Genomic DNA, 25,116 nt, shown 5'->3' on the forward strand with positions numbered 1-25,116 from the left:
CTCTCATATAGGTCACCGAGTGTAGCAACCCCCCTCACAATCCACTCTGACCAGCAGAAAGGGGATTTATTAATACATAATTTTGGGTTCAGCCATATGCTCGAGGCAACATTTAAATAAATGTCCAAATTAAACACTCTGGACACTTTTGTCCATACCAAGTGCAAATGCGAGAAAACGGGGTGTAACTTAACTTCTCTGGTTAGTTTGATAGAAAGGTTTTGCAATGACGAAATAGGGGCAAGAACTTCTGGTTCAATACAAAACCAGGGAGGGGCTTTCTCAGGTGAAAGTGACCAATGAGCCAAATGTATGAGACCGAATGCATAATAATAAAACAAAATCTTGGGTAGGCCTAGCCCACCTTTGTCAGTCAGTCTACGCAACTTATTGAAATGTAATCTGCGACGCTTACCATTCCCAATGAAGGACTTCGCTATGTTATAAATTGCTTGAAATAAGAGAGAGGGACATCTGCAGGAAGATATTGTAGCAGGTAGTTGAATTTTGGAAAACAATTCATTTTTATAACATTAACCTTCCCAATCATAGATATATGTAATGAAGCCCACCTGCCCACATCGCATGAAAAACTTTTTATTAAGGGTCAAAATTAACTTTAACTAAATCATACACATTTTCTGGGAATAAAATGCCCAAATACTTAATGCCCTGTTTGAGCCACTGGAAGACGCCTGGCTGAAAAGCCATCGCTGGGCAGTACGCTTAAGATTTAGACCAATTAACACTTAGAACTTACTGTTCTACAGTTGAAGCCAGAAGTTTACATACAATGTAGCCAAATACATTTAAACTCAGTTTTTCACAAGTCCTGACATTTAATTGTAGAAAACATTGTCTGTCTTAGGTCAGTTAGGATCACTACTTTATTTTAAGAATGTGAAATGTCATGATATTAGTAGAGATAATGAATTATTTTGCCTTTAAATTGTTTAACTTGGGTCAAACTTTTTGGGTAGCCTTCCACAAGCTTCTCACAATAATTTGCTGGAATTTTGGCCCATTCCTCCTGACAGAACTGGTGTAACTGAGTCAGGTTTGTAGGCCTCCTTGCTTGCACAAGCCTTTTCAATTCTTCCCACAAATTTTCTATCGGATTGAGGTCAGGGCTTTGTGATGGCCACTCCAATACCTTGACTTTGTCATCCTTAAGCCATTTTGCCACAACTTTGGAGGTATGCTTGGGGTCATTGTCCATTTGGAAGACCCATTTGTGACCAAGCTTTAACTTCATGGCTGATGTCTTGAAATGTTTCTTCAATATATCCACATAATTTTCCTTCATCATGATGCCATCTATTTTGTGAAGTGCACCAGTCCCTCTTGCAGCAAAGCACCCCCACAACATGATGCTGCCACCCCATGCTTCACGGTTGGGAAGGTGTTCTTTGGCTTGCAAGCCTCACCATTTTTCCTCCAAACATAACGATGGTCATTATGGCTAAAAAGTTAAATTTTTGTTTCATCAGACCATAGTAAATTTCTCCAAAAAGTTAGATCTTTGTCCCCATGTGCACTTGCAAACTGTAATCTGGCTTTTTTGTGGTGGTTTTGGAGCATTGGCTTCTTCCTTGCTGAGCAGCCTATCAGGTTATGTTATAATAGGACTCATTTTACTGTGGATATAGATACTTGTCTACCTGTTTCCTCCAGCATTTTCACAGGGTCCTTTGCTGTTGTTCAGGGATTGATTTGCACTTTTTGCACCGTAATTGCAACTTCTCGCAGTTGTGACTTTAGGCTATATCTCGCAATTGCAACTTTATTTCTCACGATTCTGACTTTTTATCTTTCATTTCCGACTTTATATCTTGCAACTGCAATAATATTTCTCATAACTGAGTTTATATCTCGCAATTGCAATGTAATTTCTTGCAATTGTGAGTACGTATCTTGTAATTACGAGAAATAAAGTCGCAATTTCAAGATACAAAGATACCTTTTATTTTTTTCTTCCATTGCGGGATCAAGGCACCATCCTGTTACGACCATGTTTATTGTTAATATTCAGGTTTTAGTGTACATTTGCCTAATTCGATTAGTAGCTAGCATTGCTACTGTAAATACTCCTGTTTAACCTTTCAGTCCATTCTAAAATCTAATAAAAGAGTTAAAAAAGAGTTAATAAGTTAATTATCTATAATTAACACTGTTGAAAGTGCACTGAAAGATCTTAGTGTCCTTAACCACATGTTTCAGTGCTCCAATTAATGTTATTCTAAGAAAATGGCCATGCAGCCCTTGAGCCAAGAGTTTTTATGCCAGGCAAAGCATAGTTAGTTTTGAAAACCACATGTTCCAAAAACCGCAGTATAAATTTGCAGCAAAATTGTGGAGTTTAGCTGTCTATGTTTTCAAACATTTCAGTCGTGTCTAGTAATCATGTCTAGAACATGAGACAGTTACACAAATTAAATAGCCTTTTTAAGAGTGAAAATAAAACAAACAAAGCTACAATTTTCACAGATATGAAGGGTTTTTGATATATGGTTTTTTGTGTTTGACACAACATCAAGGGTGTGCTTAGGTGCATAGTCACATTTACATGTATTTAATTGAACAGCCTTGTAAAAATACACCAAACCACTCTCCGGAGACTTTACATGCCTTAATGATATCTTTAGATATATGGACCACACAAGCACAGCAATATTATCACTAATTAGATTCTGTAAGAAGGCCATGACAGTTTTCCAAACATCAACTGAACTGATGATTCATTTTTAGCTGATTGATGCTAATCTTTATGTCATAATGGCAGGGGGAATCTTTCATATTTAGATGGAAAAATTATATATTTAGGGGTAGGTGACACACCGATCAGCAACAACATTGAAACCACCTGCCTAATATTGTGTAGGTCCCCTTTGTGCAACCAAAACAGCACAAACCCGCATTCTCTGTTGATCTTTTTCTCTGTTGACCTGTTTTTGGCACCATTCTAAGTAAATTCTAGAGACTGTTGTGTGTAAAAATCTCAGGAGATCAGCAGTTACAGAAAAACTCAAACCAGCCCATCTGGCATCAACAATCATGACACGTTCCAAATCACTGAGATAAAAAAAATTTCCCATTCTGATGGTGGATGTGAACATTAACTGAAGCTCCTGACCCATATCTGAATAATTTTATGCACTGCACTGCTGCCACACGATTGGCTGATTACATAATCGCATGGATGATTGTTGGTGCCAGAGGGGCTGGTTTGAGTATTTCTGTAACTGCTGATCTCCTGGGATTTTCACACACAGCAGTCTCTAGAATTTATTCCGAATTGTTCCAAAAACATCCAGTGAGCGGCAGTTCTGTGGAGAGAATGGCCAGCCTGGGTCGAACTGACAAAGTCTACAGTAACTCAGATAACCGATCTGTACAGTTGTGGTGAGAAGAATATCATCACAGAATGCTATTCTGAGATGGGGGTTGGCGCTGTTTTGGTGGCACAAGGGGGACCTACACAATATTAGGCAGGTGGTTTTAATGTTGTGGCTGATCAGTGTATATCTTGTCCATGAGCATGGTTAGGTACAAATGTACTGTATATGAATTTATAAGGGAAAGTACTTTAGGTGCTGTGACTGGTCATCAGTAATTTTATTTATTTATTTTCAACTTTTTTAATCATCTTTTGTACATTACCTGAATATATATATATATATATATATATATATATATATATATATATATATATATATATATATATATATATATATATATATTGTGGTGAAGTAAATATTGCAAAAAAAAATTAAGTACTTTCTACAGTGAATAAATTAGTTTAAGCATGAACTTGAAAAAGTAAATTCTACATTTGTACTTAATTCAAACATGTAAAACAAATAATGCTCTAGCTTATAAGTAAATACAGTTGAAGCCTGAAGTTTACAAACACTTAGGTTGAGCTCATTTTTTAACCACTCCACAGATTTCATATTAGCAAACTATAGTTTTGGCAAGTCATTTAGGACATCTACTTTGTGCATGACACGTGTAATTTTTCCAACAATTGTTTACAGACAGATTGTTTCACTTTTAATTCACTATATCACAATTCCAGTGGGTCAGACATTTACATTCACTAAGTTAACTGTGCCTTTAAGCAGCTTGGGAAATTCCAGAAAATGATGACAAGCCTTTAGACAAGTAGCAAATTAGCTTCTGATAGGCTAATTGGCTAACTTGAGTCATTTGGAGGTGTACCTGTGGATGTATTTTAAGGCCTACCTTCAAACTCAGTGCCTCTTTGCTTGACATCATGGGAAAATCAAAAGAAATCAGCCAAGACCTCAGAAAAAGAAACTGTGGACCTCCACAAGTCTGGTTCATCCTTGGGAGCCATTTTCAAATGCCTTAAGGTACCACGTTCATCTGTACAAACAACAGTATGCAAGTATAAACACCATGGGACCACGCAGCCATCATACCGCTCAGGAAGTAGACGCATTCTCTCGCCTAGGGATGAACATAGTTTGGTGCAAAAAGTGCAAATCAATCTCAGAACAACAGCATGCTGGAGGAAACAGGTAGACAAGTATCTATATCTTCAGTAAAATGAGACCTATATTGACATAACCTGATAGGCTGCTCAGCAAGGAAGAAGCCACTGCTCCAAAACCACCATAAAAAAGCCAGACTACAGTTTGCAAGTGCTCATGGGGACAAAGATCTAACTTTTTGAAAAAATTTACTACAGTCTGATGAAACAAATATTGAACTTTTTTGCCATAATGACCATCGTTATGTTTGGAGAAAAAAATGGTGAGGCTTGCAAGCCAAAGGACACAATCCCAACCGTGAAGCATGCGAGTGGCAGCAAAATGTTGTGGGGGTGCTTTGCTGCAGGAGGGACTGGTGCACTTCACAAAATAGATGGCATCATGAGGAAGGAATGTTATGTGGATATATTGAAGAACAATTTCAAGACATCAGCCATGAAGTTAAAGCTCGGTTACAAATGGGTCTTCCAAATGGACAATGTCCCCAAGTGTACCTCCAAAGTTGTGGCAAAATGGCTTAAGGATATCAAAGTCAAGGTATTGGAGTGGCCATCACAAAGCCCTGACCTCAATCCGATAGAAAATTTGTGGGAAGAACTGAAAAGCATGTGCGAGCCAGGAGGCCTACAAACCTGACTCAGTTACACCAGTTCTGTCAGGAGGAATGGGCCAAAATTCCAGCAACTTATTGCGAGAAGCTTGTGGAAGGCTACCCAAAACGTTTGACCCAAGTTAAACAATTTAAAGGCAATGCTACCAAATACTAACAAAGTGTATGTAAACTTCTTACCCACTGGGAATGTGATGAAAGAAATAAAAGCTGAAATAAATCATTCTCTCTACAATTATCATAACATTTCATATTCTTAAAATAAAGTACTGATACTAACTGACCTAAGACAGACAGTGTTTTCTAAGATTAAATGTCAGGACAAAACTGAGTTTAAATGTATTTGGCTACAGTGTATGTAAACATCTGACTTCAACTGTATTATTTATGATTGTTTATCTTTACAATCCATTACCTTGTATCAATCCTAAATTAGAAAACATTGTCATATTTATTTGCTAATTTGAGAAAATTTCCCAGGTAAATGAAATAATAAATTTCACTTAACTTTTCGAAGCTGGTGTTCCCCTTCTGTCACTCACTCGACGTTGTGTCGATGTAGTGACACTAAGGGTCGCTCTCGAGAGCCTCGATCAGCTCAAATCTTTGAGAAAAGGCCAATGAGAATTGGCAAGTCGAATTTGCATGCCACTCCCCTGGACGTACAGGTATAAAATGCTGGAATGCAGGATTCATTCAGATTTTTTCTTCTACTGCTGTTCCATTCACCTCTTAAGAAGCATATGCTGTTGGATATATGGTGCATTTCCAGCAGCTTTCACTCCTTCTGCACAACAAGTGCAGATTTCGCCCCTGGGCACTTCGACAGTGCTAAAAGAGTGTATATTCCTGCTAAAGAGTATATTTTCTCTATTAGAGCACACACATTGATGTTGAGCGTTTTTTTAAAGACGAGTCTTTATAAAGATGCCTTTCTGCTTTTGTGTGATTCCTGGATGCGGTCGTTATCTCTCCGCCTCCGATGGCCACGGGCGCTGCCTCACGTGTCTGGGCAGCGATCACACTGAGGCAGCGTTTGTGGATGGTTCATGTTCTCATTGCGAGGATATGACCATGGCAACGTTGCGGTCACGGCTTTCCTTCTTCCGAGGGAAAGCCACTGTAGCCGCCCCCCGTGCTGTGCCTTCTACCCACGGTGGCCCGGCTGGCGCTGGAGTCGATTTGGGGAGTTCAATGGGTGCAGTCTCGCCGGGTAATTCCCCGCAGACCTCCCGTTCCCCAGCACGCTCATTTGCTCCCTTGACGTCTCTTTCGGGGCCCGCGAGCAGCAATCTTTGATTGCTGCATCAGAGAGCGCACTGGCGATGTCGGATGCCGAGGACTCGACTGGGCGGCCACCTTCGGGTCTGCCCGCCCAGTCTGAGGCCGCCGCAGAGCTGACCGCCATGCTTGCCCAGGCCACCGCGAGTATCGGGTTGGACTGGAACCCTCCAGCCTCCCCTGAGCGCTCGTGGCTTGTTGATTGGTTCCTGGGTTCGGGGCTCCGTTCACGGCCACCCCCCACCCCCCCCGTTCCTTTCTTGTGGCCACTCACAAGGCCATGGAGGGCACCTTTCGCTGCCCGAAACAGACTTCTGGGTTCGTCCGCTCCCACTACCCTCAACGGTGGGGCGGTCCACGGGTACACGGAGGTCCATCAGGTGGATCAGGCGTAGAGCCCCCCACAGGAAGCTGACGCCCCCCATTTCTCGGGCCGGCACGAGGGCCCGGAATGCTCCTAAACGCCCCTGAGACGGACAACCCAGGGAGCGAGACGTCCGCTACGGAGCTGGTATCCAGACCACTTCATCCCCCGCTGGAGGGCCGGGAGGTAAATCCTTCGTTTCTTTTCTTTTTTGTTTGCCGCACCCCGAACGGGCTGCGGTAACCAAATTGTCAAAAAAAGAGCGGTTTCCTCACTCCTTGGGTCACATAATCGGTGTGCACGGCCACCGTTGTCACAGCCACCAGACACCGAGCATTCGCAGCCAGGGCCCCGCAAATGCGGCCCCCCCTTTGAGGTCCCCCTCAGCGCAGCCGCCTCGGGTCGAAGCAACGCTCCTCGACGTGGCACTGCCTGCTCCCCCCCACCATGAGGCCCCACCCCCAGGTACGTCAGACGTGATCGTCCCCTTAGTGCCCCTTGCCCAGAGCTTGGACGCATGGCTAACGCTTTCCAACCCGTCGCGGTGGCTGGCCATGACCATCCGACTCGGCTACGCGATTCAGTTCGCCAGGCGCCCGCCCCGGTTCAGCGGCATCCACTTCACTTCAGTGCAGAGCGAGAACGCCGCCACCCTGCGTACGGAGATCGCGACCCTTCTACGCAAGGGCGCGATAGAACCTGTACCTCCAGCCAAGATGGGAAAAGGGTTCTACAGCCCTTTCTTCATTGTACCAAAGAAAGGCGGTGGGTTACGGCCAATCTTGGACCTGCGAGTTCTGAACCGGGCCTTACACAAACTCCCATTCAAGATGCTAACGCAGAAACACATTCTGGCATGCGTCCGGCATCAAGATTGGTTTGCAGCAGAAGACCTGAAGGACACGTACTTTCACGTCTCGGTTCTACCTCGACACAGACCCTTCTACGGTTTGCTTTCCATTGCATTGGCCTTCCAGACCCAGGCTGTGCCCGCCCCACTTGCGGGTTTGAGCACACTCTACAAGGAGTGTGGTGTCCTCGTGGGCACTGGCCAATGGCACCTCTCTAGCAGACATCTGCAGAGCAGCGGGCTGGGCAACACCCAGTACTTTCGTGAGATTTTACAATCTCCGGGTTGAGCCGGTTTCGTCCCGTGTTCTTTCAGGTACGAACAGGTAGAGTTCGGTAATACGGAACAGCTCCCCTGAGGTGAAAACGTGTGCTTTTACTCCCAGTCGAGTTCACGAAGTCGTGGACCCTGGATGTCCTTCCTCCCTAGCCCTATGGTTTGCAAACTCAGCGGAGGAGTTCGCAGCCAGCCCCACTATGGGGTCTAATATGCCCTGTACTGGGATAGATGCTCCACAGGTGCCAATTACTCTGGTAACCCCTGTGATGTATATTCCGCGGTACGGTCTTCCTGTTGGCGGACCTGCATCTCCCTTGGGCAGAGCTCTCTCTGACCCCCGGTTGCTGTGTTTGTAGAGTTCCCCCCCACCCCTTTTTTTCGTGGTGGGACCTACTACCGCGCCTCTTCCATGTGCGGCTGCTGAGCCCATGTGTCGTATTTCCACATGTTGATCTCCCCTTTTGGGCAGGATGTGGTCTCTGTGGGGTCTTTTCCCCCTGAAAGAATAGGAAAGGAAAAGAACACCTTCCCCGATGCATATGATAGCGTTAGATGGCCCCAGCTGAATCTAATACTCTGTGGAGAGAAAACATAGAGAGAAAAGGCCGCGGCTGGCCTCCCATGCTAGTTACGTCACTTCCCCCCCTCAGGGATGTGGGGAACTACATGACGTCTTTTGGGGCATTGGGGGAGGTTACGTGCAGTCTGATGCACCTGCTATTACGCACACAGCAGCTTGCTTGCACCTGCATCGGCAGTTCACGTAACACGGTTCAGCTGTTGTGGCATTTTTCCATAGGGACCCCTAGTGTCATTACATCGACACAACGTCGAGTGAGTGACAGAAGGGGAATGTCTCAGTTACTGTCGTAACCTCCATTCCCTGATGGAGGGAACGAGACGTTGTGTCCCTCTTGTCACAACGCTGTACTAGCCGCTGAAATGGCCGGGACTGTGTCTCGGCTCCTCAGCACAAAACCTGAATGAATCCTGCATTCCAGCTCCCTTTTATACCCATATGTCCGGGGGAGTGGCATGCAAATTCCACTCGCCAATTCTCATTGGCCTTTTCTCAAAGATCTGAGGTGATCGGGGCTCTCAAGAGCGACCCCTGGTGTCACTACATCGACACAACGTCTCGTTCCCTCCATCAGGGAACGGAGGTTACGACAGTAACCGAGACGTTTCCAGCATTCACTAGGCTTGTATAATTTATGAGCTTGCATGGTTTGACTGTTTGCATGTTGATTTATTCTGTTTTTGTTTTTGATTTCACAGTTAGGTTTGGTAAATTCTTACTTAGTGAAATCTGAAGTTCATTTTCTACTCAAAATTACCCATTTATGATAAAAAAAAAAAAAATCTGTTGATTGTTACCATCATGGTGTGTTGAGGTCTGCATGTGCTGTTCTGGATCTTATTTCTTTTGCCATTATAGCAAGGTGATGTTGTCTAATAGACTACATAGCATGCAATAAGCTTCTCTGTGGAATGCTTGTGTGTGTCACATGACTAAGTACTTTAAGAAAGCATTGAAATAATACACTTTTAAAAGCTTGGATTAATTCAGTGCTACATTGCTTAAGTAAAATGTACAAACAAAGAATGTGTAAAGTTTACTTGAAACAAGTAAACTTTACTAGAGAATTTCTAATTAAAGCCACCAAGAATTGTGTTTAGCCTTTACTTGAAAATATGGTCTGTTAAATTTACTAGCAAGTTCTGCCTGGAAATTGTTTCCTAATTTAATTTTATTTATTTATTTTCAAATTTTTTAAGTAAATCCCACTCCAAATTGTTTTTATTTTATTTTTTTATTTTAGTGTTGTTCATTTTAAATGTCCTGCATTTTCAAATGAATTTAAATTTTTAAAAGTGCAAATATTCCATGCATTCTCTCAATGAATATTAGGTCTGCATGCACAACTACTATAAAGAAAATTGCAAAATGCTGTTTAAAATAGTTTTAGAATGAGTCAGACTGCAGGACACTTTCCAAAAGTATACCCATAATTATATCAGTTTTGGAGTTTTATTCATCCTTTTTAGCCACCCTCTGATCACAGATGAACGTAAGTTTACAAAACATATTTCTGTTTAGTAACTGCACTGAAGTCAATGGGGGAGAGTTCAAATGTGCCAGGGCTACTGTGCACATGCTGATAATGATAACAGCTGAAAGAGATTACTTGCTGACACCGTGTAACTAGTACTCATGTTTTAATCATTATTCCTAAGTGCAAAGGAAAAGTTGTGCAACATTGTCACAAGTGTTTGAAGTCTTTCATGTGTAAATTATTCACGTAATAAGCGTTTAACTAAGTCAAGCTGTTGTAAAACTGAGTCGTCGTCACTGATTTTCTTTTCTTTCTTGTATTTGGCTGTTTCCTTCTTTTTTCCATACATAATGGAAAATCTATTCATTATCGATAATCAGGCTACTACAACATGCTTTTTGGAGCCAAAAAGAAAACATTGTCTAGCTTGTGATATTTAAAAATACACAATACATTCATGCTCAAGAGGAGGTGTGCATTTTGGGTTACAGCTCCAAAAGGTATTAGACCATTATGCCCCACACATAAACCTGTACACTGTAAAAAAAAATTGTCAGGTAATTTTAAATGTGCTTCATATGGTTACATCTAAATGTACTAGTTTTATTCAAGTCAAAAATATTATTTAATATAACTGAATCAACCTGACTTTATTAAGTTACACCAACAAAGGACATTTTGAGAGTAGAAATAGATACTTAAGGTTACAATTGCAGGTTACCCTTTTTTTAATAGTGTAGCTTTACTCTAAGAAGCCTATCTCCATAGAAAACAAATTGTATCATTAAACAGTAACTGCAGATGGTTTTACTGCACATTGACAATGGAACGACAGAGCTTTATACTACTTTGTATTGGCTTAAATTGAGTGCCATTTTTGCTCTTGAGAGATGTGATGAGAATGGTATTAAAGCAGAACCTGATCAATTAAATGGCAAGCTGGACATATAAAACAAAAGTAATCATTTAAAAAGCATTCTAATAAAAAGTTTTGTTCTCTAAAACAGCAACATTTCCTATTTATTCAAGATGAGGCTTGAAGGCACAGTGGCTCGCAGGGACTTGAAAAACCACTGGTCTTGTAGAAAAAAACATTGTGTATCTGTGCAACTGTGAGTGCCTTGTTTTCCATAGGATATTCTAAATGACATTTGATGACAAGATTAAATGACACTTAAATGATTGTATTTCAGAGATTACTCTCTAGTGTACACAAATGGCATACCACCATTGGTCTTTCAGATGTGTGAATGTTTGTCAAGGTATTTGAGGTATCCTAGATTATTTACAATGCAAATGATGCAAAGAAGCATTTTCCACACTACTGCAGTAAAGAATATTTTCCATGAGTTATAGTATGCAGTGCTGCCTATGAACTTTCAAAAGCACTGGCAGCATGTCCCGCCTGCTTTATTGAGCAGAGAATTAAGAATGTTCGCAAGATTTCAAAGCTCATAAAAGTCATTTAAAGTCAGCCGCAAGTATGCCCAGGTGAATAGATATTTTACATTTACTGAATATAGTTTGATTTCCATTACACCACAATACAAGCTATTGCAAAGTAAATATGCTTAAATGGTTTTGCTTCATTTACATTACTTTCACTTGTATTGGGATCTATTGGAAGCCTAGAAACCACTTTAAAAAAACATCTATTTTAATTGCCAGATACATTTAATGTAAACATAAATAATTTGTATGTCAAATTACATGTGTTGATACTGTATATTTGCATCTTAATTTCTGTATTTACTAAAGTTTATCAAAAAGAATTAAACCTTTGCACAAAAAAGATGCAAAAAAATCAGAGCAATACACTTACATAAAGAGAGAGAATTTGGAGAATGCTTCCAAAGGAAATGTTAAAAACAAAGAGAGTTCATTTATGACGTATTTGGCATTGCAGTAAACAAGACGTGAACTCAGCAGGACTCTGATAGGCATAATCGATCATGGCAGCTGCTTTCCAAGTACACACTCCCACTCTACTGGATCAGCGCTATTGTCTGGGACTGTTAGTGATTGGACATAAAAATAGACTCATAGTCACTATGATTTGCTTTTCTTTATATTTGGCTATTTCCTTCTTTTGGCAAAGCATAATAGAAAATCTATTGTTTATCCATGATCAAGGTCCTAAAACATGCTTTTTGGAGCTTCTTAGTAAATAAAACGTATAGCTTGTGATATTTAAAAATACACAATACAGTCATGTATGCACAAGAGGAGGAGGTGTGCATTTTTTACCTCCAAAAGCCCATAAAGCCCATATATAAACCCAGAGATTAGCTCTTGTATTGGACATACTCTAAGACACCTCTCATTGTTGAAAACAAATTGTGTATATAAACATGATTAACTATGAAGAGCAAGATGACATAACACAATTATGCATCAATGTCAAGGTACAAAAATCTATTTTTATACATCTGCTGTGTATATCACAAAATAGGGTCTGTTGGTGCCATCCTATAAGAACACAGATACCAATGATTTTGCTTTTGGATTTGAAAAGATGTTTAATTTTTCTGAAGAAGCAAGAACCTCACTGTAGACAGAACAGGGGAAAGGCAGATATGGACTGTCCTCAGTCAAGTCTTTTAGTTTATATCCAACTGTCTTTGTCTTTAGTTGCTTTGTTGGTTTCAATATCCATGTCTCTTCCATGAAGATGGATCAGCCAACAGCTTTCATAGTGGCAGTCAAATAATATCTTATGAGGAAATCTGGTTCTGGGTGATAGTCCAACGTGGAGCTATGTGCAGTCTTATGTGGCCTGCCAGATTTAACCTGGCTATAAAACAAGGCTATACCCCCAACAACATGCCCATGAAATCTGAACCATTCTGTATTGTGATGGATGCTCCAGCTGCATTGTCCACAAATATGGAGGTGTACTGGCCAGCCTACCAGAAAGAAAACATCACATTATTCAAGTATTTTAAGTATAATGGCATGTATCAAGTGACAAATTTTGTTGTTGATGTCAACAATTTACAATTTATTACCCAGTATTAAACTAGAAAATGCTGCAGTATCATCAGTTTTGTGGTCTGCGCAGTGATATCTAGGGGAGTCCGGATGACATGCACGCTCCAAAGATAGAGTAGGATAGAGCACAGTGAATTATTGGCACAAGTGGTTCTTTAATGTCTCAGGCCACTCTTGCCTGAAAACCAGGCTTCCATGGCACCGCACAAATACGCGTTTCACATTAGAAATGTAGTTCCAAACGTAAATTCGGGAGGAGCTTGTTCATCTAATCCTATCAATTACATTGCATGGGTATACACTGGTGGCCAACAGTTTGGAATAATGTACAGATTTTGCTGTTTCGGAAGGAAATTGGTACTTTAATTCACCAAAGTGGAATTCATCTGATCACAAAGTATAGTCAGGACATTACTGATGTAAAAAACAGCACCATCACTATTTGAAAAAAGTCATATTTGATCAAATCTAGACAGGCCCCATTTCCAGCAGCCATCACTCCAACACCTTATTCCTGAGCTAAAATGCTAATTTGGTACCAGAAAATCACTTGCCATTATATCAAACACAGTTGAAAGCTATTTGGTTCATTAAATGAAGCTTAACAGTGTCTTTGTGGTTGTTTTTGAGTTGCCACAATATGCAATAGACTGGCATGTCTTAAGGTCAATATTAGGTAAAAAATGGCAAAAAAAGAAACAGCTTTATCTAGAAACTCATCAGTCAATCATTGTTTTGAGGAATGAGGGCTATACAATGCTTAAATTGCCAAAAAACTGAAGATTTTATACAAAGGTGTACACTACAGTCTTCAAAGACAAAGGGCAACTGGCTCTAGCAAGGACAGAAAGAGATGCTGAAGGCCCAGATTCAACTAAAAAAAAGAGGATAAATACATCAGAGTCTCTAGTTTGAGAAATAGACGCCTCACATGTCCTCAGCTGACAGCTTCATTGAATTCTACCCGCTCAACATCAGTTTCATGTACAACAGTAGAGGAATGACTCAGGGGTGCAGGCCTTATGGGAAGAATTGCAAAGAAAAAGCCACTTTTGAAACAGAAAAACAAAAAGAAAAGGTTAGAGTGGGCAAAGAAACACAGACATTGGACAACAGATAATTGGAAAAGAGTTTTATGGATCTTAACCCCATTGAGCTTTTGTGGGATCAGCTAGACTGTACATTTACATTTATGCATTTGGCAGATGCTTTTATCCAAAGCGACTTACAGTGCCCTTATTACAGGGACAATCCCCCTGGAGCAACTTGGAGTTAAGTGCCTTGCTCAAGGACACAATGGTGGTGGTTGTGGGGATTGAACCAACAACCTTTTGCTAACCAGTTCAGTGCTTTAGTCCACTACACCACCACCACTCCACGTAAGGTGCGTGAGAAGTGCCCGACAAGACAGCCACATCCTTGGCAAGTGATACAGGACGCGTGGGGTGAAATGTCACCTGAGTATCTGGACAAACTGACAGCTAGAATGCCAAAGATCTGCAAAGCTGTCATTGCTGCACGTGGAGGATTTTTTGATGAGACTTCTTTGAAGTAGTTTAAGGAGTTCTGAACAATTTTATTTTTTTTTTCAAATTGTAATAGTAATTTTTCACATTATTAATGTCCTGTCTATACATTGTGATCAGTTGAATGCCACTTTGGTGAATAAAAATACCAGTTTCTTTCCATAAGAGCAAAATCTGTACATTATTCCAAACTTTAGGCCACCATTGTATAAGCGGTCGCTTACCTCGCTCCAGCGACATTCTACCAGCATCCCTCCTCCTCCCCTTTGCCACCTCGTTTCTAAAACCTTGTTTAACATATCTTCCTAACCACATAATGGGGGGATCGCATGGCTCGAGCCTGGTCCCGTGCTCGAGCCCCTCAGTTATGGACAGCACGGCAAACCTGTTTACCTTATTGCTGTCTGGGTTTATATGAACCAGCAAACTAGTGAAGTATATTTAGCCCATATAAAGCATAGAATGTGATTTGAATATAGTTCAATTGCCTCGACGGCCCAAAGGTTTGCTTTGGCGACCACCTAAAATTTTTCAGTGGAGGAAATGTAAAATTAATTGTTCTTTCCCTGCTGTTTGAGACCCTATCCGAACACACCAACAACCATTTTAAGGTTGTGACCCACCAGCTGAGAAACTCTGACTTAGACAACCAAATCAAACTGGTTTACCAACAGGGTTCCCGCGGATCCTTAAAAAGTCTTAAAATGTCTTAAATTCAGTTTTCCAAAATGTAAGGTCATAAAAAGTCTTAAATATCTTAAATGATACAACAAAAGTCTTAATTTTTATTTAAAAAGGTCTTAAATTTGGGGGCGAAAAGACAGAAATTGTGATATGACCTAATGTGATTATCAAACTTAAAAAAAATACGATTTAATTAAACAAATGCATGCGCTGCGTCCTTCAAAGTGAAAACGCGGCACTGTTGCATTTTCTCCAAGCAGGCGGGGGCTTCTGAGTGTTTCCAGCTGTTGCAGAGCAGTTCGCAATCATTAAGCCATATCAGAAATTTATGACAAGCTATCACTAAAGATCAAATGTTGATGATGATGATGTAGTTTTGATGAACAGTGTTTACTTTTAATTGTTTATATTGTAATACGTTGTAGGTTATTGTAGGAGTGCACATTTTATATCCATTATTTGTTTGAATGAGCAGCTTGGATTCTTGTAGCCTCTGTCTGGCCCTCCCCATCACAGGAAGAAAAGACTAAGAACATTTACTATAGGCTACCAATTTTAAAAACTATTGGCAGACTAATTGGCTTTCTTTCAACACATTATCGAATCAGCACAATCCAATATCGGTCGACTTCTAATTTATATTTATTTATATAATGGTAGATAAACCAATTTTAATGTGATATACTGTATATGTGGAAAACATGTCTTGAGTATTTTATACTTGCATATAGCCTACCCTGTTTTACTGATAAGCATTGTTAAGGCCATGTTGAATGTGTGCTCCTGCCTGTTTAGTAAGAGTCTGTGATACATTATTTATTTTGAGATTGTGTGGGTTTGTTTTGGTATGGGGATACAGTATTAATTTTATTTGTTCAGGTCTTGAAAAAGGTCTTTAAAAGTCTTAAATTTTAAAAAACTTTGCAGCAACCCTGTAACAAGCTAGTACTTTTTGCTGTGTTGATGCATTTTCCGTTGAAACAAGAAGTTTGGGCGGGACATATCGAAGATGGAATGGATCAACTTCCCTAAGGCTTACCTGAAGTTCCAGCAGTCCATGGACATACACTGTAAATATCTTGCTGTTACTCTCAAGGCCAACAATCATTTCCAAGGATCTGTACAAAGAACAGAATAAGTTGAAAATTGATTCATTTGCAGATTTCAGAAATCATTACAATTTCCCCTTGACAGGTTCAGCAGTTATTACAGTCTTTGGTGGCAGAAATGTGTCTGTGACACTATTTTGATCACCACTGAACCAGCTCATTTAAAAGTTTCCACTTGAACGCAAAAACTAAAGCTATGTGACAGTCTTACTCTCTGACCCAGATCAGAATGCACAGCATGGGTTAGGCCCCTCTAATCACACTTCAACTATCTGCTTTTCTCTGGTTGAAATTTTTTTTATGGAGAATCAATCATTTATGTTTTCTTTCTAACTGATCTCAATGAGCTTTATCTCACATCCTTTGGATTTCCTAGTGACTCTGGTGGTGTAATGCGGTATGGGAAAACTGAACTTAATATTTGCTTTTATTAAATTTTTTATTTATTACATTTACCAAAAATGAAGTAGTATAATTGCTAGATATTTCCTTTATGGTTGTTTTAGACCGATATGGATCATGGCAGAGTGTTAAGGTTACTCAAAGATATACTATATGTATATTGTTACATAAAAACACTCTTTGTCAGAGTTTTCCAGTGATACATTTTAAGAATTACACTCCTGTTTGGTTGCTAAGGCCAACAGGAATCCTATGAGTCAAAGGTGGGGTAGTAAAGGTTACTAAAGTGACAAGCACCAGACTGAAGGTGAGAGGACATTTTTAAAAGCCTGCTCCACTTTAACACAGGAAATGCCTTGCTGGTTCCACACAAACTAGAACAGACAACATGCTTTACAGCCCATGCGTTACACACAAAGAGCAAGAGACTGCTGTCTTTGCCAGCCACTGTTAGACTAACAACCAACAAACACTGAAAGAGAATTTATCCTGATTTGCAACCCCTATTCTGTCTCCACCAGCTCTTGCAACCCTAATAGTTTTTGTTTTTTCTTCCCTTTTAAGTAAAATCATTTTGGTTTAATTTGCGAAAGAGGATTTTTATGACATGCGCTCACACGCCTAAGCCACCGAAATAAAAACCACATGCTCTGAATTTAAAAAGGAGCTCAAGAAAAATACAAATTTACATCATAAGTGATGTATTTCTTAGAGCCTGAGTCATGAATTTATATTGATGTGGATGTGGCTTGTGGATGCTGAGTCTAAAATCGAATGTTTGACTCTAATAAATAGACTACTTGTGGGTAAATTATACATAATATAAACATAATTACTTTCCTAGCAAAATTGCTGGTGTCAGCTTAGTACCCTGAAGAAGGCAGTTGTGCCAGTACGCATGGGTTTGCAATCCAAATTTCTCCTTTTTTACTGTTTATAACAATTTTTTAATTGTTTCTAATATGAAATAAGAAATAGACACCTTAATAAAGTTTTAATGAAGAACTGAAGAGTGCCTTGGAACCTACTTCTTGATGGTGTCAACTTTTCTCCTGGATAGTTTTGCTAACAGAACTGACCTAAAGTCACCAAAACTGACAAGAAATTTTGAGTAGCCAGCACAACTTCTGGTTGGCAAAACACAAATTTATTTATAATTCATCATTTACTCACCCTTGTGTCTTTCCAAACCGGTATAACTTTCATTAGACAAGTAGTGAGGTCCGACTTGAGAAATAATTATTATTTAAAATCTTTTCAATAAATCAGTTCCTCAAAGAGAGTTAGGGCAGATGTCAAGATTTTCAGTGAATAGCGATCTGTCTTTCAATCTGTCTCACCTAAAACTATCATATGACTTCAGAAGACTTGGAATATTGCACCTGAGTCACATGGACCACATTTTGATTATACTTTAATGCTGCTCTTGCCTCCTTTTTGAAGCTTGAAAGTTCCAGTCCCTATATATTGTAATTGTATTGAGAAGAGCAACCAGTAAATTCTTTAGTGTTCCACAGAAGAAAGAACGTCATACAGGTTTGGAATGACATGAGGGTGAGTAAATTATGTCCGAAATTTCAACTATTCCTTTAACGTGAGAGGGTGGAAACTTACGTATATCTGTGGCACAGTGATTCAATGCAGATCAAAACTCTGATATTGTCTCTGGCTCTCAGCTCGTTCTTAGTTTTCTTCACCTCAGTGTGGTCTACAACAAAGTACAAACAAGCACTGTAAATTTCAGAAGTCTCAACACACCAATTATTTTTAAAGTCGAAAATGAATGCAGCATCTAAGTAATATATTAAAGCCAATCTATGTAGAAATATTATATTCCCCCCTTTTCGAAAACAAGTCCTGAGAATACTTTCATTAGTGCACATTAAACTGTTGTAAAGTTTGCTGTATTATGAACACTACAGGCTGTTGAAGTGTTGTGTTTGACAGAGTTTTGAATCTGGGGCCCAAGATGCCAGAGCCAGTCATGTTTGACCTCCGGCCGCGTCTAAACATTGGTCTTTTCTGTAAGTCTGCAGTGGATTTGTGAATTTGTTTGGGGATGTTGATTTTCTGCCACAGTCTACTGCAGAGAGCCAATTCCTTTTCCCGGAGCTGCATGGTGGCGCCACAGCTTAGGAGAGTTTTGCACTGAGAGTCCCTGGGGCTTATTTTAGTGTAACTCCATGTAAGCTTTCACTCTGATAGCATGAAGTCAACAAGATCACTTAATTCTCCCTTTAGAGCATGAATCAACAATAAAGAATATGGCTGAGCACTTTCAGGCATGGCACCAAATATTTCTCTTTCAACTTGCAAAATCGTGCAAGATTGCCAACGTTAATCTCAGAAAACAAATGCAGCAAGGGTGGAATGTACTGTAAATTATGGGGAAATTGAGAATGTACCAGCTCTGAAATACATTCATTACATCTTCTAATGGAGCTGACATAGCAAAAATAGTTTTTATCCAACATTTTATACAACAGTTAGTTCTGGAGCTTTAATCTGATTGGAAAAACAGCATTCCGAAATATTTAGTATAACTTATACGAAAATTCATATTATTGCAAAAACAGTTTGCGAATAAAGCAACATTTCCATTCCATGCCATGTGTTTAAAAGAACAAAATCAGCACTTCTGGGTAAATTGGTGCAAAATAAAAATGAAAATGAATATTCAATATTCTATATATATTGATTCTATAGGAATATATACGGTAAATGTGTTTTCATCATAGTTTATGCCCATGTCTTCTTATCTAATTAAAAATGTATCCACCTTAAGTAAGCGTATATGTTCTTTATGCTATTTTGGAATTTTGTGTGTCTGTTTTGGTGCTTCCATCCTGCATTTGTATGCGGTATTTCAACATTTTCATAAAAATACATGGATGGAAACCCAGCTAGTGTTTGTATAATTTTGCTTGTCTGTGTTTGCCACATTCCAGACAGACTGTCTGTTCATTGCAAGTGAAAACACAAGGTTGATCCTGCTTTGACTTTATACATTTGGAACTATTTCACTAGTGCTAAAATACTGTATACAAATAACTGGCCATACTGTGTCTAAAATGTGTGTTACTCGATATTAACTTCTTAATTAAGTTATATTGCACTCTCAATCGTGCTGTTGTATTGAATATCAGCACAGTGGTGTTTAGTACAACAGCACACTTGCTCATGTGATACTGTGTATTTATACATTTGTGTGACAAAAAAATACTGTAATTACTGTAGCATTCTCAAATCATTCATTATCAATCAATCAATCAATCAGTCAAACCAAATCATTGTCATATCCACAAAACATATCTCTCAGACGGAAGAAGATTACCAACAAAAGACAGTGATTATGAAAGATAGAATGTTTGTTACTAGTGAAGTGAACCTTTCAACCTTTCCTTACCAATATGAACATTGGCAGAGAACTGATAAATTCCAGTTACGGGAGCTGTAAATCGGCCAGTGGACTGATCCATCCCCGTCCCTCTGAGGAAGGCACCTTTGGCAGGAGGCTGAAGGTATGAAACAGGTGAGAATTATTAAGGGCTTACAATGAACAGCGCACACCAAATAACCAGTTTCTACAATGAAGCAGAAGCTATTAGACAAACATCAACACCAGTCACTTTTTATAAAAGAAAATAACTTGAAGAGATATAAAAGAATAACACATGGACACATAAATTGTTGACCAGCATTCCAAGCATAAATGTCTCAAGAATAATTTTTCAGCAGAATTCTTACTCTCCACACTCTAATAAACCCACATACAAATCGAAGCATCCCGCATTCAGTGTTAGAAAATAAACCAGTTTTAGGGCTCAGTTTGGGAGCACATAACCATTAAATGGCTAGAAATATGTAGACATCTGCCAAGAATTCTCTGATTCTGTTTTTGATCATAACTGCACACTGCAGTAATGCCAGACCACATTATTCTGCATTACGCCTCCAGAACCCACCAAGAGTTCCAAACCCAGACCCTTTTATAATGAATCCTTAGATTAGTGTGCTAAACACTATTTCAGTTATGCCATTTTTGTGCTGTCAGCTCAGAACACATAAAATAAATACCTTTTATTACATGTTAGATCCAAACAGACAGCTGGAGAAGAATGTGATTTCTCTTGATGTGTGTTTTTAAATTGGATTAATAGTCAGCTTTGTGTTTGTGTTGTGTTGTGTTGTGAAAATGATTTACAACCATTTCACTAACATGACAGATTTGAAAGAATATATGATCCTAATTTCTCTAATATAGAAAAGTAAAAATCATATATCATCAGTTGATTTATGAAACTTCTACAGCTAGACATACACTCAGTAAGCACTTTATTAGGTACACCTGTACACCTACTTATTCATGCAATTATCTAATCAGCCAATCATGTTGCAGCAGTGCAATGCATAAAATCATGCAAATACAGGCCAGGAGCTTTAGTTAATGTTCACATCAACCATCAGAATGGGGAAAAATGAGATCTCAGTGATTTTGAGCATGGCATGATTGTTGGTGCCAGACGGGCTGGTTTGATCTCCTGTGATTTTCACGCACAACAGTCTCTAGAATTTACTCAGAATGGTGCCAACAACAAAAAACATCCAGTGAGTGACAGTTTTGCGGATGGAAATGCCTTGTTGATGAGAGAGGTCAACAGAGAGTGGCCAGACTGGTTCGAGCTGACAGAAAGTCTACGGTAACTCAGATAACCACTCTGTACAATTGTAGTGAGCAGAATAGCATCTCAGAATGCACAAGACGTCAAACCTTGAGGCTGATGGGCTACAACAGCAGAAGACTACGTCATTGCCACAAGTGTCATCAAACGGAATTGCAGACATAATGACTGTTTTCAAACAGGTCAATCAAACATATAATCCCGGTCCAAACTTGGTTAAGCCAGATTTGCTATTTCGGGCTGGTTGGGATGCAATCGTTTAATAGCAAAACAGAGGCACACAGTGTTTACACATTTCATGGGAATCAACCTATGAATGGCATACTTGTAGTTGTCTCTGCATATTAAGCTGGGACAGTATTTTAACATTTAAAAAAATGACACACGTCCTTTAAATGCTCATGAAATTAGAGTGACTCATAATTGTCTATATTGATCGTTGGATAATTTTTTCCATGATTGCTGTAGAGGACACTCCACAAATAACATGGATTTTCAGTGTAAGTCAGTGGTTGATATATACTCTGTCTGCCTAATCAGAACGCCACCAGGCAAAGTTCTTCCTTGAAACAGCGCACTGTTTCAAACAGTGTCTATTTTTACCAACACCACTCACTAGTCCAAAACCCAAGACAGAGTACCTTTTGTACCAACAAGAAAGCAAAGTGGCACATTTGAAAAAGGATATATATTTTAGGAGGAGGGTGGCTGAGGCCCTACTTGATTGGCCAATCCAGTGTCTTGTCACTTATGTCCCTTTGACAAAAGCAAATTAGGAGCTTACTTCTTACACCATAGCTGGCCTAAATAATGTTGTGTTTTTAACACACATGTTGGATTGGAAGCTTTTAGAAATGGCATTCGGTAATCTGTAAAACTGTCACCATGAAGACGCAACTATTAATTTGCAGCCAAAACAAGCCAATTTGAAATAATTTTCAATAAACTGGAATTTCTGGAAGTTCTGGATAAAGCCTACCCTGCTCCCACAGGAAGATGGTCACGTATGCACTTTGGAAGTTTTATTATATACTATAAACACAAATCACTGGAATGCTCATTCAAATTGGCATTAATGTGAATTTGCTGCTCCCTGGCATATTTATGGCCTGTTTCGTTCTATTTAGTTGGGCGGTCAACACTTATGTGCTCTTGATGCAGTTATATCATAATTGACCTCTCAAAAGTTCCCCATTTTTCTTTTTCAGATATGTTTTGAGTATGTTGCATCCATTCATTTGATGATGTTAAAGATCTAGATATAACCGTTAATGACTAAATCACTTGTGGTGATGAAAGATCAATAAGCTGTAAAAATACAGGGAAATCAATGCAGTAAGAGAAGCAAAATGGGTGATAAAAACAGCTGAAAATTAATGGAAATAATAAATAAACAACGATGACCATTATGTCATGTGGACATTTTATACTTCAGTTTTTGATGTACGTCCATCATAAAAGCCAACAGTATTTTAGTTTTATTTATAGTGTATTGCTTTGAAGTATATAAATCTTATCCTCGTGCAACCCCACATACACATGCATGGACGGTGTATTCTGGCTTTGCTATATGCAACGCATAAGTTAAATTCATTTAAACTGACTGATCTCAGTTCAGGAGACTCTGTGCTGTCAGTAAAGGGTTAAACTTTCGACATCCGGAGTCATGTGACAAAACAACATGGCGCCAATCACAGCAGAGTTTGTCTTTGAGAGAAACGCCAACAAAACAACATCTGGTAAGAAACCTAATTACGTTTTTACATTGAAACCTGTTTGAGTCAGAAGATTACAGTATCTAGTTTCATCCGATATGCCATTAATGTGTACTTTAGTGCATTTTTTCCTTAGAAATCCTACATACACTGTGCATTATCACATTGAGAATCAATGGGTTCATCCAAAAGCTGAAAAATGTTGCTTTCAGAGGCTTTGTATGGAGTTTGGATGAAAATAAGGTGCATTTCAAACTGTTCTGAGACCAGTGCAGACAGACAGCACATTGAAGGTTAAGTCATTCACTAAATAAGGAGCAAAGGAGCATCCTATAGCTTTCCTATGCAGCTAAGTGCATTCACTCCTAAATCAGACCAAAAGTTCAGTTTCAGGCTGCAGATGATGTTTGGACCACTCACCATGTTTGGCAGACATGGGGCAATGTTAATCAGTACATATATTCAGAATTTATAATGTATAATTTTATTTTAACAAGGTTGGCAGTGATTGGATAATGCTGGCCATTACTTTGAATCAAAATTAATTATTCTAATTTCTGATGTAATGTCTGTAACGTCTCAAAAACATGAATAACCCACACTCCTGGAAACATAATAAACAATATGATTAAAATAAATCTGACTTTCTATGGCTTGGCATTATTTAAAATTTCATAACTTAATCCCACTGTCCACATATGTTGCCATACATTATTAGGAAAACAATTTGCTCTTATAATTTGTGCTTATTTAGGAGACTCTGTCGCCTCACCAAATATTTGCTGAAATATGCTGTAAACAGTTAGGATCAAACGGCAGTGATCAGGAATTATATTAACTTTATCAACGTTAGGATACTTCAGAAGGATGCAGAGTGTCAGATGCTTTACATAATCAGGAACAGTTTAAGGTTTGGTGAACTTTCTGACATATTACTGTAAGTTCTTCTGGTGTGTAGGAATAATAGCATTTATCTTGTTTACTCATTACCTTCACCATGACTTGGAGGTCCAAGTTTCTGATCATCCAATAAGCATCACTGACTTTTAAATGTGGAAAGTTGCGGAGGTTCAGAATGAGCCATTTTGGCAGCTTAGTTTCAATAAATGCTCTTTTTGGACAGTGTAGGAAATTTTGAGTTCTGAAAGCTACAGTTTGTCTTCATAGTACATTCAGCTACATTCAAAGAAAACTGGATTCCTCATTATATGATCACTTTAAGAGTACAACACTTACTGTCTGAAAGTTCTGGAGCTCTACCAGAGTCTTCTTGTCCACAACTACAGGACCTCTGAGTTTGCAGTGGAAGGCTTCTTCAATTCTCCTGTAGGAGGTCATGCCCTCTAGGGTAATGAGAGCTGTGGGCAGCTGACTAGGCTCGTTGGGTCTGTCCACTGCTGCTCGCCTCTCTGTGGCCTCTGTTCAAGAATAACACAAGTAGACACATCACACCTCATCATCATGCATCTCAGAATGCCCAACTAACCTTCATGATGGGCATTTGATAATGAATAGAAAATGTCCATCACAATCACTTAGATGGTTTTAGCTGTACGTGTTGTAGGTCTTCACCTTTGATCATTTCTTTGAACTCTTGCAGCAGGACCTCTTGAGTGACCTCTGCCCCGGGGGATCCTGGGGGTCCCTGAGGGCCTGGAGGCCCAGGAGGGCCCGGGGGACCAGGCTGATAGTCAAAGAAATACAATTGTTACAGTAATTTCAAATCAACCTCAAAGTTCTTTCTACGATCGCAAGAGTATCTCATTTATGTAAAGACATGTCACAGCTTGAAATGTATCAAGGAATGTATTATGCAATGCATAAAATAGTTCTTGGTAGAGATAATTATAAGCCTACAATAAAAAATGTACATCCACAATCCCTCAACATTTAGTGAAGTCTCCTATGTCTGCAATTTTACTTAGTAGTTCTTATCGCCACTTAAATTTAACCTCAAGCCTGCTAGGCATGTGACTCTAGCCATCTGTTTCATTAATTTGTCACTCATGCAATACTGTATATGCAATGTCTTGTCGCTTAAGTCGCTTT

The 25,116-nt window shown here is 39.4% G+C and overlaps 1 protein-coding gene across 2 annotated transcripts in view; it reads right to left on the minus strand.

Annotated features, from left to right (window-relative positions):
- Positions 1-10,164: 10,164 nt before the first annotated feature.
- Positions 10,165-25,116, minus strand: part of c1qtnf12 (C1q and TNF related 12) — a 35,546-nt gene continuing 20,594 nt past the window's right edge. The window contains exons 3-8 of one of the 2 annotated variants that reach the window (XM_051662080.1): positions 24,640-24,751; positions 24,304-24,485; positions 20,077-20,185; positions 18,285-18,378; positions 16,199-16,277; positions 10,165-12,864 (exon numbers count right to left, since the gene is read on the minus strand). In XM_051662080.1, the coding sequence (XP_051518040.1) occupies positions 12,766-12,864; positions 16,199-16,277; positions 18,285-18,378; positions 20,077-20,185; positions 24,304-24,485; positions 24,640-24,751 (675 nt within the window). In that variant the 3' untranslated portion in view covers positions 10,165-12,765. The remainder of the gene's footprint in view (positions 12,865-16,198; positions 16,278-18,284; positions 18,379-20,076; positions 20,186-24,303; positions 24,486-24,639; positions 24,752-25,116) is intronic. The other variant, XM_051662079.1, reaches the window with a different exon arrangement.

Source organism: Myxocyprinus asiaticus, chromosome 29 (genome assembly GCF_019703515.2).
Source record: "Myxocyprinus asiaticus isolate MX2 ecotype Aquarium Trade chromosome 29, UBuf_Myxa_2, whole genome shotgun sequence".
Classification (NCBI taxonomy): domain Eukaryota; kingdom Metazoa; phylum Chordata; class Actinopteri; order Cypriniformes; family Catostomidae; genus Myxocyprinus; species Myxocyprinus asiaticus.